This window comes from Oculina patagonica, chromosome 2 (assembly GCF_052425735.1).
Source record: "Oculina patagonica isolate OP01 chromosome 2, crgOcupat, whole genome shotgun sequence".
Taxonomy (NCBI): domain Eukaryota; kingdom Metazoa; phylum Cnidaria; class Anthozoa; order Scleractinia; family Oculinidae; genus Oculina; species Oculina patagonica.
The window spans coordinates 33,621,124-33,638,410 of record NC_135759.1 but is presented as its reverse complement, the minus strand read 5'-3'; the positions used below and the strand labels follow the sequence as shown (position 1 = coordinate 33,638,410).

The 17,287-nt window shown below is 39.5% G+C and overlaps 3 protein-coding genes across 3 annotated transcripts in view; all 3 read right to left on the bottom strand.

Moving 5' to 3' along the window:
* The window catches only part of LOC144644270 (uncharacterized), a 77,442-nt gene extending 62,947 nt beyond the window's left edge, over nt 1-14,495 (bottom strand). Inside the window, exon 1 of the mRNA XM_078503722.1 lies at nt 14,492-14,495. The gene's annotated coding sequence lies outside the window, so the exon portion shown is untranslated. The remainder of the gene's footprint in view (nt 1-14,491) is intronic.
* On the bottom strand, nt 37-5,024 carry LOC144644272 (uncharacterized). The gene is made up of 2 exons (XM_078503724.1): nt 1,640-5,024; nt 37-1,174 (listed from the first exon to the last, which is right to left on the bottom strand). The coding sequence occupies exons 1-2, from the start codon at nt 5,022-5,024 to the stop codon at nt 1,107-1,109; spliced, it is 3,453 nt and encodes a 1,150-aa protein (XP_078359850.1). The 3' UTR covers nt 37-1,106.
* Nucleotides 5,026-16,931, bottom strand: LOC144644274 (protocadherin Fat 1-like). Its single transcript, XM_078503725.1, has 12 exons — nt 16,333-16,931; nt 15,821-15,892; nt 14,790-14,923; nt 12,573-12,644; nt 11,690-11,887; nt 11,192-11,314; nt 10,558-10,722; nt 8,978-9,048; nt 8,377-8,620; nt 7,651-7,876; nt 6,374-6,482; nt 5,026-5,494 (listed from the first exon to the last, which is right to left on the bottom strand). The coding sequence occupies exons 1-12, from the start codon at nt 16,400-16,402 to the stop codon at nt 5,026-5,028; spliced, it is 1,953 nt and encodes a 650-aa protein (XP_078359851.1). The 5' UTR covers nt 16,403-16,931.
* Nucleotides 16,932-17,287: the final 356 nt, after the last annotated feature.

Below are 17,287 nucleotides of genomic sequence, written 5' to 3'. Positions count from 1 at the left end.
TAAAGATCAAGAAAGACTATCTAAAAAACACCTGTGTTGTGTAATGCTGATTTTGTTTATTTAACCCTTAACTTTCTCGCCACACCTATACTGCCTTACTCGCGATTGTCTGACTTCTGTCCCATCACTACGACATTGTGTCGCGTTGCTTTCCCAATTACAAATACAAACACAAAATTGAATGGAGATGCAATGTCGTACTGCATTTTGGCTTAAGCTGCTTAAACCTGCCGTCCTCACGAATTATACTTCTTTTCTTTGAAGCATGTTGTGAATAGGAGACTATGCAGTCACAGTGTAGTCGTTTTGGCGGCTAGGTTTTGCCCTATGGACTGTCCATATATTGACCTTTGCCAAATTCTATTAAAACTGAAACTATCAATTTAAATAAAGCTGCGCGCATATTATCTTATTGACACTCGAATAACGAAAGATATTTAAGATTTATCTTGATTATTGAGATTCATTGCACAAAAGGTGCTGTTGTCGTCCAAATAGTAACTTAACTATGATGTTCTTATCGAAATAAGTAACTAAGGTAGTACTTTTCCGCATTTTAAAATAGTTGAATTCTAGTCTGCACGTCATTCCATGGGAGGAAATGTTATTCTCCCTTTCGGAAAGAAAACGGGAGCTGCACCGGTAGCTATTGGGTTGGAGTCGTCGTGACACAGTTCATTTCGTTGTTACTCATCGGTCTCACTGCTTTTATCGTCGCCCTCGGGTCGTCCTCCACTAACACGTAAACTACCCATGCTAGACGCCAGCATGCCGATATCTTCATGAGATGTTTCTCGCCGTTTAGCTCGTGGGCTTGACAAATCAGGGCTCAAGAGTCCTGTAGATGAGACTTCAGCTACATTTTCATAGCTCTCGTCTAAGGAGAGCTGTTCCATACTGTCTCGTCGTAACCATGCCGGGCTTACATGCTGCGAGTTTTTAGAAGCTGACGAACTTAAAGGTGTGTGCGATGCCGGTAGATCAGTTTCCGAGGTTTGAGAATGAGAGATCGTTTCGACGGAACGCTTCCGATTGCAGGAGGAGGACGACGTCTATCTGTGTACGTTTGGCTCCACGGTAAGGGGAGAACCGCTTGGAAGTAACGATTAAGGCACAGACGCAGTAGCAGCATGTGTTGAGCTACCAGTTGATCTGACCGAGCTCCCTATAGAACCTTCACTGGAACTTGTTGATAATGTTGAAGACACCGAAGACAAACGACGATCTAACGAAGCAGTGTTTGACGACGTCGATTTATCTTGGCCGGGCGGCAAACCTAACGACACTGCTTCGACCAGTCCTCCTTCACTGGAACTTGTTGATAATGTTGAAGACACCGAAGACAAACGACGAAGACAAAGTTTAGCCTCCTGATTTAACAAAGGAGTGGTTGACGACATCGACTTATCTCGGTCGGGCGACAAACCTAACGAAACTGCTTCGACTAGTCCTCTTTCTTCACCTTTTGTTTGTCTTCTAACCGATTGTGAAGCCAAAATTTGTTCTGAAAGGTCTACTTCGGATTTAATTGTGATTTCTTCACTTAATTCCAAGTCTCCTTTGCTTTCTGATGACAACGTTTCTGATGCAGATGGTGGTTGACATTTCTTATGAACGGCGCCCAGGCTGCCAATAGAACCTTCACTGGAACTTGTTGATAATGTTGAAGACACCGAAGACAAACGACGAAGACAACGTTTAGCCTCCTGATTTAACGAAGGAGTGGTTGAGGATGTGGATTTATGTTGGCCGGGCGACAAACCTAACGAAATTGCTTCGACTAGTCCTTTTTCCTCATCTATACTTTGTCTGCTATCAGATTCTAAAGCCAAAATTTGTTCTGTAAGGTCTGCTTCGGATTTAAGTGTGATTCCATCATTTAATTCCAAGTCTCCCTTGCTTTGTGATGACAACCTTTCTGATGCAGATGGTCGCTGGCATTTCTTATGAAAGGAGCCCAGGCTTCCAATAGAACCTTCACTGGAACTTGTTGATAATGTTGAAGACACCGAAGACAAACAACGAAGAGGTTTAGCCTCCGGATTTAACGAAGGAGTGGTTGACGACGTGGATTTATCTTGGCCGGGTGACCAACCTAACGAAACTCCTTCGACTAATCCTCCTTTGTCACTTATACTTTGTCTGCTAACGGATTGTGAGCCCAAACCTTGTTCTGTAAGGTCTGCTTCAATGTTCCTAATGTCTTCACTTTCGCAGGATGTCTCAGGCTGTGGCCTGTGTGAATCGTCCGTGACTACATTTGAACATTCAAAGCTTCCTTTAGACAAATCTATACCATCTTTGTGTTCAAACTGCTCTATGTCCATAGATTCGCCAGTGGTAGAGTTTCCAGATTCGTTAGATTTGGAAAGCCCGCTAATTTTATGATGCAAGCTGTCGTCATTATTATTTCCTAAGTCTATGGAACCTTCAGTCAACGTATCAGTTCCCGTTTCTTGACTACTATGTACTCCTCCACTAGGTGAACCTTGATCAGAGGGCAGGGTTTGGGCTGTCACAACTGGTGCATTCTCTTGGTGGGTAGAAGAAATTGGCAAAGCACTCCAAATTGGATCTGTCTGAGACGAGGAATCCTGTCGGGACGTTTCACCACGCGACAAGGACCTTTTCTTCTTACGGCCAAAAAATAAAAATCTTTTTCGTGCAGTAGAAGGTCTTTCCGTAACATCGTCGGAATCATCCGACAAACACTCCTGTTGAAACTTTGAATACCGTTTGCGCTCTTTTTCAGGCTTTAAAAATTTGAAAGCTTTCTTCACCTTTTGAGGAATTTGTGGTGTTTTGGACTTCATTTGCCCTAATTTGGAAGATGGCGAATGAGATTTTTCTAAGTCCATGTGCATGGCAGGAAGAGAAACAGACTGATCCAAGTTCTGTATTGGAAGTTGACCTTGTTGTTGTTTGCCACCTTCTGGTGTTACTTTCTTTGCATCTTCAATAACGATAGGAAGAAAAACAGTTTCATGTGGCACTTCGTCAGTCGATCCAAATGAGGCAAACGTTTGAACTTGAGATTGATCTCTGGTTTCCGGTTTTAAAGTGTCTCGTTTTAAAGATCTTATGCCCTTCCTTTGCTCTTCCTCATCTGCAGAGTAAAACTCGTCATTGGAATCCGTAACATCATGGCCTGTTCGTTCCTGAAGTGTGTCCAGAAAGTCTTGCGACCGGCTTGAATATAGAGACGACCAAGATCCAGCGCACGATGTGAAGGATGCATCCTCTCTCGTGAGATCAACGTCTTTAGAACTATCAGATGATCTAATGACCTTTGTCAACAATCCCTCACGTTTATGATCTGATGTTTCAATACGGTAATCTTCATTATCGCCCGATTCGTTTGGTGGTGGGAAGGCTTTAAATACGCTTTCACATAATGAACTTGCAGATCTCTGTTTCAGGCACTGCGGTGTATTTTCTGATTCCATTCCAGGTTGATGTAGGCTGATTGGTGAGCTCTCGGCAATGCCTGATATCGATTCACTTCCTGTTGCTAAAGATGAAGACTCGTCCTTCGTTGAACTTTCATATCTCTGTTTCGAAGATTGCGAGATAGATTGTGGCTCACATTCTTCCGCAGCGAGATCCAGGCTTACATGGGATATTCCAACAATGCTTGAGGTCGATGTCTTTTTCGGTGGCGAATCCGGTTTCAAAGTCTCTGGTTTTGAAGATCGCAAGCTTTTGCGAGTAGACTCCTCGTCTGCCGAGTGGTACAAAGAGCTGGTCGATTCCTGAAGTGTGCCTAGTTCCATAGATGGTATACTGTGAAAGTCTTGGGACCGGTTTGATTGTAGCGACGACAAAGAAACAGTGCACGACGCGAAGGTATCATCTCCCTCGATGTCAAAGTCTTCCTTAGAACTTCTGAATGAATCTTCTGAGGAAGAAGGAGAAAGCCTTCCTTCGGTAGATTCTGCTGAAGTAGGAAGGGTTGTACGGTAGTCAAGTGCTGCCTCCCTTTCCGATAATGAGCCCTCAGATCCTTGTTTCGGTGACTGCGGAGCTTCAACACAACTGAGGTCTAGGCTAACTTGTAAATCTGTAATGCTTGATTCTAATGGAACTGTCGATGTTGATGCTGGAGATAATGGACTCTCGCATCTTTCCTTTGAAGCTTGTGGACTTAATGACAATTCAGGTTCCATTTGACTGAAGTCCAAGCTTACATGAGATCCTCCTCTGTACCTCCGTTCTTTTGCTGAAGTTCTTCGCTTCGGAGTTGGTGGAGCTGATAAGGATTCAGATGTCATTCCAGTCATGTCCAAGCTAACGTGAGAGTCTCGTCTGTACCTCCATTCTTTTGCTGACGTTCTTCGCTTCGGAGTTGGTGGAGCCGATAAGGATTCAAATGTCATTCCAGTCATGTCAAAGCTAACATGAGAGCCTTGACTGCGTCTCCATTCTGTTGTATTTATTGAAGGCTCACTATATGATAATGAACGATCATATGTCCTTATCGGAGAAAGTAGGGCAGGATGTGACTCAAATTCCGCTGCACTGAGATCCAAGCTAACTTGAGAGCCTTGAAGGGGGCCTGATTGAAACTCTATCGTTGATAGAGCCGAGAGCTCGCTTACTGACGAAAAGCTCCAGGATCGCCCTCTAAGAGATCCTAATGAAGTTCCCGATTCCATTTCAATGCCACCCAGGGTAACTTGAGATTGGAACCCCATCGTTGATAAAGCTGAGAGCTCGCTTACTGACGGAAAGCTCCAGGATCGCTCTCCTGGGGATCCTATTGAAGTCTCGGATTCCATTTCACTGCCACCCAGGGTAACTTGAGATTGGCACCCAGTCGTTGATAAAGCTGAGAGCTCGCTTACTGACGGAAAGCTCCAGGATCGCTCTCCTGGGGATCCTATTGAAGTCTCGGATTCCATTTCACTGCCACCCAGGGTAACTTGAGATTGGCACCCAGTCGTTGATAAAGCTGAGAGCTCGCTTACTGACGGAAAGCTCCAGGATCGCTCTCCTGGGGATCCTAATGAAGTCTCGGATTCCATTTCACTGCCACCCAGGGAAACCTGAGATTGGAACCCCAGTCGTTGATAAAGCTGAGAGCTCGCTTACTGAAGAAAAGCTCCAGGATCGCTCTCTTGAGGATCCTAATGAAGTCTCGGATCCCATTTCACCGCCACCCAGGGAAACCTGAGATTGGAACCCCATCGTTGACAAAGATGAGAGCTCGCTTACTGACGAAAAGCTCCGAGATCGCTCTCTTAGAGATCCTAATGAAGTTCCCGATTTAATTTCACTTCCACCCAGGGTAACTTGACAAACTTTAAGACAGCTAAGACTTGACCTTTTGATAGGTGACACCCCCAATGGAGGGTAAATTTCAAACGACGAATTCATTGCTGTGTCCACTATAGTGCAAATCTCTTGTTCATAATCAAAGGGAGTTTGGTCTGTGCTTATTACAGCCAGTGCTTCATATTGTCCTCCCCTCTCCCGTTTACGTTTTCGTCTTTTCCTGTCAAAAGAACAAAACAGAAAACCAATTAAATACTGAAAAGTCAAAAACAATATATTTCACACACATTTCTTCAGTTGTAGCGCAAATTCCCTTCAGCGATCCTTGTTTCAAAGAGGATTTCGTAAGGTACTTGGCTCTGCCAAATAACACGTCCTAAACATTGTTCTTTTTTATTTCGGCTGGAGGTCTTTCAAGTAATGGCCGTGAGCAACTTTTTATTCCGAGAACTGTCAAGAACTAGTATCTCATTACTTTTGATCGAGACTCAAACTGGTTCTTAGTTCAAGTACTATTTATATGTCACTATTTGGTGTCCTTTACATTGTACGATACAATATAAGGGGCAGTACGATTTTTATGAAAAGTTTACAAAGTGACTTCAAGTCTGACTTTGTGGCTTCTTCAGTGTGGCTATGTCCGAATTTGGATTGTCGCCAACGATTATATTTGTGTCGAAGGAAACCTAAAAATAGTAGTCCATTCTTATTAAAAAAAATGCTGGCTGCGGATGGCTCGGATGGAAACGGATTGCAATTTGAAGAAATTAGGCAAACGTTTTCAAGTTGTTTCCGTGCGTTTTCGAGATATCGACATTCATAGCCGTAGCTTGATTTCTATCTGCTAATTAAGGTTATATATTCGTTCAGACGTTCAAAGATAATGTTTATTTAGGGTTACGTTGCCTACCACTAATTTCAGAACAGACCAAAAATCTGCGAAATCCCCGTGACATAGTCCCTTTAAGGCCCGCTGGAAGATAGCTAACGTGATTCTATTCAGAAATGTCGCGTACCAGCCGGCATCGAATGAAGCTGATCAAAACGTTCTATATTACTTGAATAAAAGGTCAGCGTTAACTCAATGAAACAGACTTACCATAACCATATAATAACGGCAACTACGATGGCAATGAAGAGAACACCTCCAACACTAGAACCTGTTATGAGAGCAACATAGCTATCCCTAGCAGCTGGAGACGTCACATCTACGATTGAGAAAGTAAATTATGTAATGAGTCAGTGAAGAAACACGCACGGACTTCCTGCTGTCACCTACTTTCCGGCTCCTTCCCACTTGCTCCGGCTTGCCTTCTCCCGGGGGGGGGGGCTCCCTGCTTGTCTGTTCGTCACGTGTGGTGACGTCACTCCCTCCCTCTTCCTCTTCCCCCCTTCTGCGCCTCGCGGGTCCCCGGGTCGCCTCACCCCGCCCCGTCTGAGGGAACAAGGCTCAGTTGTCAGTTGGGATGTTGGCTGTGCGGTCTCATGCGCGCATTTCTTCTCGGCGGCTCTTTCGGGTTGGGGGTTCGGTTCGTCGGTGGCGACGAACTACCGTGTGCATTGGCGGGCGGCTCCGCCACTTGATGTACACTCGTAGAGTGCTGCATGCATACATCAGACTGGTGGAAATAACGTCTGTACCGAAATGTTGCGTAGTTCCTGACCGGGTTCCTCTGCGACAATTCCCCTGTCCTTCTTCCTTCTTCTTCTCGTCGGTACGGCGATTCATCCTTAATATCGACATATTGGGGCTTCGCTCCCGCGGTCTTCGTGTAGTCGATTTGTTTGTGGCACATTGTTGGCCTTGGGTGAAATGGTTGGCTTCTATGTGTGAATCGTAGGTTTGTGGTGTGTGTCCCTAAACAGCGACATCCAATTTCTTTCGGCATACTTTGGATTCGTGGCAGTTCGCCGTGTTCCCAACTTCTTGGCGAAGTACGTAACAAGATTGGTAACTACGTGATCAAATTGCCAAGTTGGTTGCCAACTTCGGAAGTTCCGAACAAACTTCGGAACCCGTCCGTCAAAAGTTTTGTGAAACCCTCTGTAAAAGCGGGGTTAACTTGAAAAAATGAATTAAAGTGAGCTGTTTCCGTGATATGAGTAGATTAATTTTTTGGTAGTTATTTTTTGCACTAATTGCTCGAACTTTCAGCGGAATGTGCTTAATTCGTCACTACTTCCTGTCCCTAAATCCAAGAGGTCTTTTGATCGAGTTGACGAACAATTTAAGTTATTGGGGCTTTAGGCTATCGGAACTCTACAGTACATGTACAAATTTTCGGTTAAACTTATCAGGCAAATGTTAAAACAAAACTCTTGTTACTATTCATGGTTCTTCATGGTTCTTTTCTATCCTGTGAAAGTCTTGCCTACCATAAAACGTCATCCTCACAACTGTAGTGTCTCGGAAAGAAGTGTTCGTGGAAAATGTGTCTACAACTTCCACTACGAGCTCAATTGGGTCGTTAGCTGTAACAGTTAAACGAGCCACAAGGAAAAGTTCTCCGCTCGATGAGTTGATCCAGAACATCCCCTCGTCATTTCCCTGTATGATTGTATACGCCAGTTTGGCATTATTGTCAATGTCTTTATCCTCCGCCTGAAAAAAGTAAAAGCGGGAGAAATAAGAATCGTGCTTTGATGATTAGCACTTTTCGTCAAAAGTCTGATATGATCTGATTTTGGTAGTATTAATTATCTTAAAGTTACTCCTGAGGTTTTTAATTAAGTAATCTATTGACACAGTTTTTTAAGTTAAGGATTAACCGATTTCGTTGATCCCATACCAAAAGCATACATAAAATATGGTACTGCAATTTATTTATTTTTTCGCGTCCCTAAAGCAACTTGTCGCTTACAAATCTTGTTTCCTCCTCCATAATGAGTACAGTTCTCGGGAGATCCATTTCAGACATTTCAAACAAATAATAACGCCGAAATTTATTATTTTCTATCGGTAAAACAATATTTAAGCAAACAGAATGTTTATTTATAATTTTTAAGATGGCATTTTCCTAGCCACAGCCGGTAAGCTATAAAACTGGTTAACATCGACATGTCTAAATATAATGATCATATTTTTACTTTAAATCATCTTACCTTTAAAGTTATTATATGTCCAGGTTGCTTATTAAGGCTAAGAGACAAGGCATATTCTTTCTTTGCAAACACTGGTCGATTGTCATTGATGTCATCAACTACAATACGCACTTCTACTTGGCTGCTAAGAAACTTGGGATCACCTAGGTCAGTTGCAACCACTGAAAACACGTGACTTTCAGCGGTCTCGCGATCAAGGGCCTTAGCAGTCTTGATTTCACCAGAGTTTGAATTTATTTGGAACCTGAGAGGTAAACATACCATATAGTTCATTCAACACTGGTGACACTTTAAACGGAACCCCAAATCGATTTTCAGAAAAAAAAGGTGCTTTTATGATCACAAATTTAAGGTTTGTGGGAATAGGAAGAACTCTTTAAGAAATAGAAAGTGACGTTCCTGGTAAATACAGAAATTAAATTGGGAGAAGCGAAAGTTTTTTGACATTGCTTTGACTACTTTTAATTTTTTTCATTTTCAAGGTTTCACGATTGTTTCATCAGCCTATGAAAACAAGAAGCAGCCGTTTTCTAATTCCCTTTAGAAAAAACGAAGTCAGCAAAATTCATGCAAAACAACTACAAAATAGGGCCAGACTTACAAACTCATATCTTGCGGTTTTTCAAAAGAGTAAGCCACTGTTCCACTCGATCCCACGTCACGATCAACAGCCTGGTGAGAGAAAAAAAAAAACAATGGGCTCCTCAGTAACCTTGATTTTTATTACCGTGAGGCGCCATCCACCGTTACTGACTCGACAGGAGTAATTTTGTTTTTTCTATCCCCCCCAAAAAAAAAAAAAAAAAAAAAAAAAGAGGGGGGGAGAGACAAAAAAAAAAAAAAAACAAATTTTTTTTTAAGTTTTACACAACTTTCTGCAGATGGCTATTGTCCATTTTGACAAATCTAAGATGTTTCGAGAATGACTTCATCAGGTGAATATTCGATTTCGTTGAATTCTCGGAATTTATCGACAAACGTGGGTGGGGAAGTAGAACAAAGTGGGTGCCAAGTAATACGAAAATTTAGGCCCATTCAACAGTTTGGTGATTTTCGCTGTAAAACTGAAACGGATAAACTTCTTGTTCGAAAAAAATTCTCATTTGGGGAATTCATATAATTTTTTTTAACAATTTTGAAAACTGAGAATAAAGAAGAGCTAAGTGTCTTTTGTTTTTTATATAATAGATAAAAATAGCAATCCTTAATTGTTCTGTCCAGGTACTATTTATATGTTATTGATATTCTATTTGCGACAACATTTACTGCTCTGCGTCACAAATCAAATTTTATTTCTCTTTTTTCCTCCCTACTAAACACAACACACCAAAGGGGCAAGCCAAATTGTAAAACGGGGTCCAAGAAAAAAGTCACGGATTGTTGTTTTATCAACTCAGAGACGTACGGAAACGTTTTAACGGCAACAAAAAATACCTTGTTTCATTGTAGTGTAACTGTAACAAATGCAAACTGTGAATTCTCTGACTAAAATTTATAGATTTTACGAAACCCTTTTGATCTAGTCATACACTGGAACTAAACTCTTATAAACTCAACAGTGGAATTATTTGAAAATGTCGCAACTTTACTATATACAAGTAATAAAACGCATTTCAACAGTAACCGATACGTTTTCTATAAAGTTTCCTTTGCAACTGAAACTCGGACCGTGCCGTTCTTGAACTCTACGAACTCATTTGAAAAAGTCGGTAACTTAACTTTGCGCTGAAGCTTTAAGCTTTCGACACAAGCGATAACTGTAGCAAAAGGCAAAAAAAATAAAAGTTTTACCGAGGAACAACAGTCTGAAAATCATAGTAATTAAGGTACTTTTAGTAACTGGAAGTCGTGCTATTAAGATTCTCTTTGTAATAGAATGGTTTTAACTCTTCGAATTCTGTCATCATTTGACCAGGGTCCAATTTCTGTAAGTTCCGGCCTTTAGAGTCCTCATGGGCAAAGTAAGTTATGTCTTTAAGTTAGCAAATAATTGTGTACAATACAGAGAAACCCCTTGGCAGTATCCCCCTAATTATTGATTTCTGAATCTTTTGAAGATCAAGAATGGAGGTGTTTCAAACTGATCACTGCATTATTCTCGGGTTGTAAAGTTACTATAAACAAAATTATATGCACTGACTTACTGCTGAAGGTACTTGCTTTTTAACAATTATCAGGTACCTTGACAAAACCAACTCTGAGGCCTGCTACGCCTTCCCTCACACTGAACGTATATCCGTCAGGCTTTTCAAATGTTGGAGGAAAGGTATTTTCTTCGTTGACTTTCACTCTCACCCATGCAAGTTCCAACTGACGCACATCTGAAACATTGGTGAAAGCAGCAATCTAACAGACAAAAAGAAACTTTACAATCAGTGATGGATGGCAAGCAATATATAGGCACTATGGATAGAGAATAAAATGGAGAAATATAGCCATTATAACAAACACAATTGTAATGTAAAGAAATAAACAGATTAACACGGTTAATTGGGCAAGGTCACCGTATTTTAGGTAATTATATTTATTTCCGTTTATACTTTTAAATAGGCAGGGCAAAAGTCTTTCTCGGCCACTTAACAAGGAAGGATGATTTTCGAGCATTGTAAATGACACTTTCACACAAATTAAGATATTCTTGAAATAGGTCGGGCCGACGTATTTCAAGTTAACCCGAAAGCAATCCGTTTTAATCTTCTTGAATTTTGCCCTTCATGCCCCTTTTTACTTTATGAACAGTTGGGCAGTGCCGAAATTGCCTAAAATTGTGTGACACGTCTAGAATGTTCTTTATAGAAAAGTCAAAGCAACCAACCGTTAACAGGTGAGTTGTAACGTCCATTTCAAGAAGTAGTCGTCCAGTTCTGAGCACACCAAGATGGTCCACAAAAAACAGTCTTCTTGAGCTACTCTCCACGATAGCAAAGGAAATGTTTGACTTAGAGAAAAAATATTGCAAATCGTCAGGAAAAAAACTTTGACATATTAATTATGCCGAAGCGAAACTACAACGACTTTCCAAACTTCTAAAAGGAATGAGATGACGGGAAATCTGTTGTGTGTCAAGCAAAAGAGCAAGTGGTGATTTAAAAAGGAATGAGCTTAGTCGCAAAAAAAGCGGTCAAACGAAAATTTTGCGACTTGTTTCGGGCATCAACTTGCATTGCTATATTTCATGTACAATAACTTGTAAAAGAAAATGTAAGAGGTTACTTTAAATCTGTATCTGAGTTCAATGTCTTGCGTGACACCAGTGTCAATACAAAATAAAGGACTAGTTATTAAGCCTGAGGTCCAATGTATTATAACGTACCTTATTGCCAGGTGTCAGTGCTAGCTGCAACACATTGTAACCAACTGCTACGTGTTGATCAATATTTCTTTCATAAACATGCTGAGACAACAATGATTCATTCACACTGCTGCGAAATGCTTCTGAGCTGACTGAATCATAGCACGCTTCGTGTATTGATGGCTCAGTGAGGCTACCAATACAATACGTCACACAGTACTATTGAGAAGGAAATGAAAGTTCATTAAATGTCTGGAGTATTTTGTAAGTTATGGTGCTTGTCTTGACAATGGCATGAAAAGTAATAACAAAAACTTAAAACTATGGCAAGGAACAAATAAATAAACTAAAGGAGAGGAAGGAAGAAGGGAGGAAAGGTTTATCTAACTTAGTTGTTTGTAGAGCTAAATCAGCAATAACTACAAAAATCATGATTCATAAATATAAAAATTTCATGTGCTTGGTGGGTTATGAAAGAATGAACGGACGAAGGGAACGAATGACTAAATGAATGAATCAGTCTATCAATCAATCAATTCAATCAATCAATCAATCACGTCGGTGGATTTAGCACTGCTGTGCAAATGGGGGACATTGACTTGTTAATAAACAAACAAAAACTTCAAACTTAAACGTAAGTTGTTACGGACATAATTAATAATCGGCCAGCGGTGGGAGACCATCCAGTTGGCTACTTACAAAGTGTGAAAGTGTGGGACTCCTGGGAATAAATCCAGTCAGTGGCAGGATAGAAGATTTGAGCCAAGCTGAAGGACCCACAAATATTAAGTCCCCTGCCCTAAACCACTTGGCCAAGCCACCCAGTGACCAGTTTTTTTTAAGTATAGTAGTTAATTAGAAATTTAAATACAAAATAAAAAGATAAAATAGTATTTGTTTTTACCAAAGCTTCCACTTCTGACTGGTTGTGTTTGTTGACTGCCATCAGAAATGTACCAATGTCTGACATATTTCCCTGTGTGAAAGAGATAAGACAGTAAGCAGAACTGGAATATAAACTGGCAACAAAAAATAATATTAACAACATTAATAGCGGGCGCCGGGGGGGGGGGGGGGGCGCCCAAAAAAAAAAAAAAAAAAAAAAAAAAAAAAAAATTTTAAAAAAGGGGGGGGGGGGGGGGGGGGCGGGGGGGGAAAAAAAAAAAAAAACAAATATTTTTTTCTGGGCAACCAATAAAAACAAAAAACCCCCCCCCAAAAAAAAAAAACGGGGGGAGAAAAACAAAAAAAACGTTTTATAAAAATTACACGACCAAAAAAAATTTTTTATTTTTTTTTGGGGCAAAAAAAATATTTTATTCCTACGGCCAAAAAAAAAAAATTTAAAAAAAGGAAAAAAAAAAAACCCGGGAGCTCCCTTTTAGGCTTCGCTAAATCTATTTAATATGACAGGATACTAACTCAGTGGAAACCCAATGGTAAGCATGGGCATTTGATTGGTTTCTTTACCATTTGTGGTTTACTTATTTACAGTTGCAGTGTACATGTGAGGTCCTGATATTTCATTGGATGATGGGTGTTTTACACAAGCAAATATGATAGAGATGACACCTCATTAGGTTAAATAATTCGCTTTAACAACTCAATATTGATGGACTACAAACATTTGTTTTGTTTGAGCAAAAGGTCAACAAGGTGGAGTCAAGTTGACTATAGCTCCTATAAAATTAGAACTTGAAGTCTTATTGTTCTTAAACTAGCCATAACTCATTGATATAACTCAGTGCCACTGTTGCTTACAATGATTTAATGCTATGCGCATTACCATGGCAACACTAAAAGAGGTGAAACATACCCTGTTTTTGACCTTTAACAAAACATTCTTCCAAGTTTGAAAAATAATATATGCCTCAGAGGTTCTTGCTGAGCTACTTTGAATTCGTAAAAACAAAAAAAAAAGTGGCTCCGAACTGCTTAAAATAGATTCTTTTTATAATTATTAAAAATAGTTTTTAGTACATTTAATAAATATCTATCAAAATGAGCTGGGCCGTAGCCTGACTATTGACATAGAGAAGGCAATTTTAAGTTGTTAGTGTCGAAGGCACGAGCCTTTAGCAGGGTCTGAAAGAAAATTTTGAAATCTAGAAGCTCTGAGACACTATTTTAGCATTTTTCATGAGGTATCTCTTAATCAAAATCAATCAAGTTTAATTGTGAATTATTTTCCAACCTAAAAGTTTTTTTTTTTTAATTTTGGGTTAAAATCTAGACAAGGCAAGAGCCTTGTCTTGCCTTTTGCTAGTTATGGCCTGGTACCGGTAACTTTGACCAAGTAATTGTAATGTTATTAGCCTTACAAGGTCAAAAATTGGGTACATTCGACTTTGACTGCAAAATCTGATTATTTGCACCTCAATTATTTAAAAAAGTTTGACAATCACAACTAGCCCAGTAATGCTGATGACACTACTTTAAATGAAAAAAAAAAAAAAAAAAATGTCATCAGCATTACTGGGATAGTTGTGATAGAATGTCAAAGAGGGGAAGGTAAAGTATTCTAAGCCGCCTTAAAAAATGTTAATCCTTATAAAACACAATTTTGGCCTAATACATACAACAAGGAGGTTCTTACTAAGACAATTACACTACTTGTTGTGTTTTTCTGCAATTGAATATAATCAGTGATTTTGCCGACAATCAATACTAGTGTGTGCCTGTTATCACAAGCTGTATTTCTCAGCACACTGAGTATTCAATTGTAGGAAACCTCAGCTTTTAGTCTAAAATGGTAAATAGACAACAGTGGTACAGACAATTAAACCCAAGTTTGCTGTGCATCTTGGATTCACCCAAAGTCACTCCCCCATTTCACTCAGGGATGTGATTTAAGCTGGGAGCCAAGTAAAATGCCTGTCTGTTAAATGAATTTTACCAACAGTGAAGGCTGGAAAATGGAAAAAAATGGAAAATAGGGAAATTGGGTAGGTTTTGAAGAATTTCCTTGACTAGTAGCTGTCTAAAGCAAAGAAACTTGCATCAGTTTCAATTTTTAGCTACCTCCCTGGCACTCCTTCTCTATTTCTTTAAATATAACCAAAAGATTACCCTTTTTTCTTATTGTTCTTGTTGTTTATCTCTCTTTTTTTACCAGTGTTACCTGTGTTACATTTATTGTTGTTTTGCTATACAACATTCCTGATTGATTGTTAAGAGCGAAATATGGATTGTAGGCTGGATCATCTTGTATATGTAATATGTGCACGTTGTTGAAGCTTGAGTTGATGGTAGACCCTGGAAACAAGTAAAAAGAAGTCCTTTATCAGTAAACTCTCCACACAAACCATATAGTTAGGTATTCATCCCAACCTTGCATATCCCAAACCGTAACCATCAAATTATCCCAAGATTTCCTGTTCTTATTAATTAAGCAATTCTTTTTGTGACAGAGAGTCATATCTAGAACAATTACAAGAAACAGAAGTCTAGCACTTTTAAGGGTAGATTCAATGGATTATTTTCTTAGGAGACGGAGACATGGGGAAACATCTTTAGCAAATTTGAAATTGTTTTTGTTGACAATACAACACAGCAGGAAGACCAGATCTTGTTTGGACAATAGGTTCTTGATTACAAGCTAATCATATATAGAATTTTAATCCATGGCTGTGTTTAAATGGATAATTAATTTAGGCCAATTTTAAAGTGACCAATAGTAACCAACCCTAGAGTGACTGCAAGTATCCACTACAAGTCAAACACAGTTTGGCAGTGTAGAAATGCAACTTTAGGCAGTGTTCTTTTATTTTAAACCACACAGTACCTAAAAATACTTTCTTCTTTAATATGATGTCATTAAATTTCAAATTAAAGATGAGAATGAAGACTGTGGTCAATTTGACTAAATTTCCATATGCTAACTCAAAACACTGTTCGCAACCCCAGGAAGCCCTGATAAAATACAATTTATAAAGGATGATGATCAAAGAACCCCAAAACAGACCAATCTGATGCTGAACGCATTTCGATAAGAAATTTACAAAATATAAACGTGCCTATATCTCCAGGATTTATTTATATGAGAGCTAGTGGTTTTTTTGTAAGTTTATTTAGAGGTCACAATTTTTGTGACAAAACGTTCAAGATTCATTTGTTAACTTTTAAGTATACGACCAGAAAATGTTCACTTACCTTCCGAATACGTTCCAGAAACTAAAAGCTCGTGATTTTCCAGCGGAGCAGTACTTATATCGGCCAGAAGACCTAAACCAATCGGTGAAATAGATCGAGTCGTTTTGTAGCCGAAAGTATCAATAATACACAACCGCCCAAAACTTGCAAAATGGAGCCTACCACAAATGGCCGCCAAATTGACTGAATAGTACAGTATCAATTATAGTTTCTTTAAGTAAGTCCCAAAAAAAAAAAAAAAAAATTTCCAAAAAAAAAAAAAAAAAAATTTATAAAAATTTAAATATTATAATTTGATAGTTTTACAAAAAATCTTATTTATTAAGCTTAAATTACTTAATGTATAAAAGCGCCTAGAACAAGTAGTGATTTGGCGCTAATTAAATGATTTAAACAGAATTTAATTAAGGTAAACAGAAATCGGAGGATTTAGTATTGTCATGTTAGGATAAATAGATCTTTTTACAACATATAAACACGTACGTGTATTACGCAAGGAGCTACAAACGTACCTTGATGAAGTGTGGAATTTAATTCCAAAATAAATAGTGCCACTATAGCCGCAGGGCAGCTCAAAACCATAACCACCCAACGAAACAAACGATGATGGACGAACACCTACATTTCAGAGCGTAATTTTGCCGTCCGTAAAGCCATGGATGGTAAAGACTACATTGTTGATGATGAAGTTTCGAGACGGCAGTTTAGGGCTACTCGCGTCAGCTACGACAGCTACGACCGTAACGCGCGCGCAAGATTTTGTCCAGTTGGGAATGACCGAAAAATCTGACCGTTTCTTCAATTTGTTACAACAGAAATTACTCCAACCAATACCATCAAATTGTTTAAATACAACAGGCATTTTGTTGTTTTTAAATTTTATCCGGACAGTGCCGTTCCGTCTTGAAAAGAGTTTTTTTTATTTCACGAGTGGGCCTGTGACATTTTTCAAATCACGTGGGCCTATCACGCAAGACGCGAGAACTGGCTCACTTCGGATTCAATCGGAGACGTTTCGTTGGACCACGAAGATGTACGAAGAAACTCGCGAAAAGAAGACTATTCAACGATGGAAAGGAATTCTCTTTTCGATTCTTTCACAAGCTAAATATGGTCAAACGCTTGCTCGCACAGATTGGTTTTTCAATTTATGCGATTGGAATTGAATTTTTCACGACACTTTATTAGTTTTAAGTCAATTGAAGGTCATCTTTCATTGGATTGTAGATGTCAATGACCTCGCTATTCAGTGACTTAGAAACCAGTTCAAGAGTGTTTTAAAACACATGAATTAAGAGAACGTTAAGGCGTAAAGGCACTGTTGTCAGCAAAAATCCCTTTCTGTTCCGTATGGCGCAAAATTAGCCAAGACAGTCAAGTTTTTATCTATAATTTGGGTCTGCACTCAATGCTCATCTCTTGGGGGAAAGGGGGGGGGGGGGGGGGGGCAGCAGTGCGTGACGACCC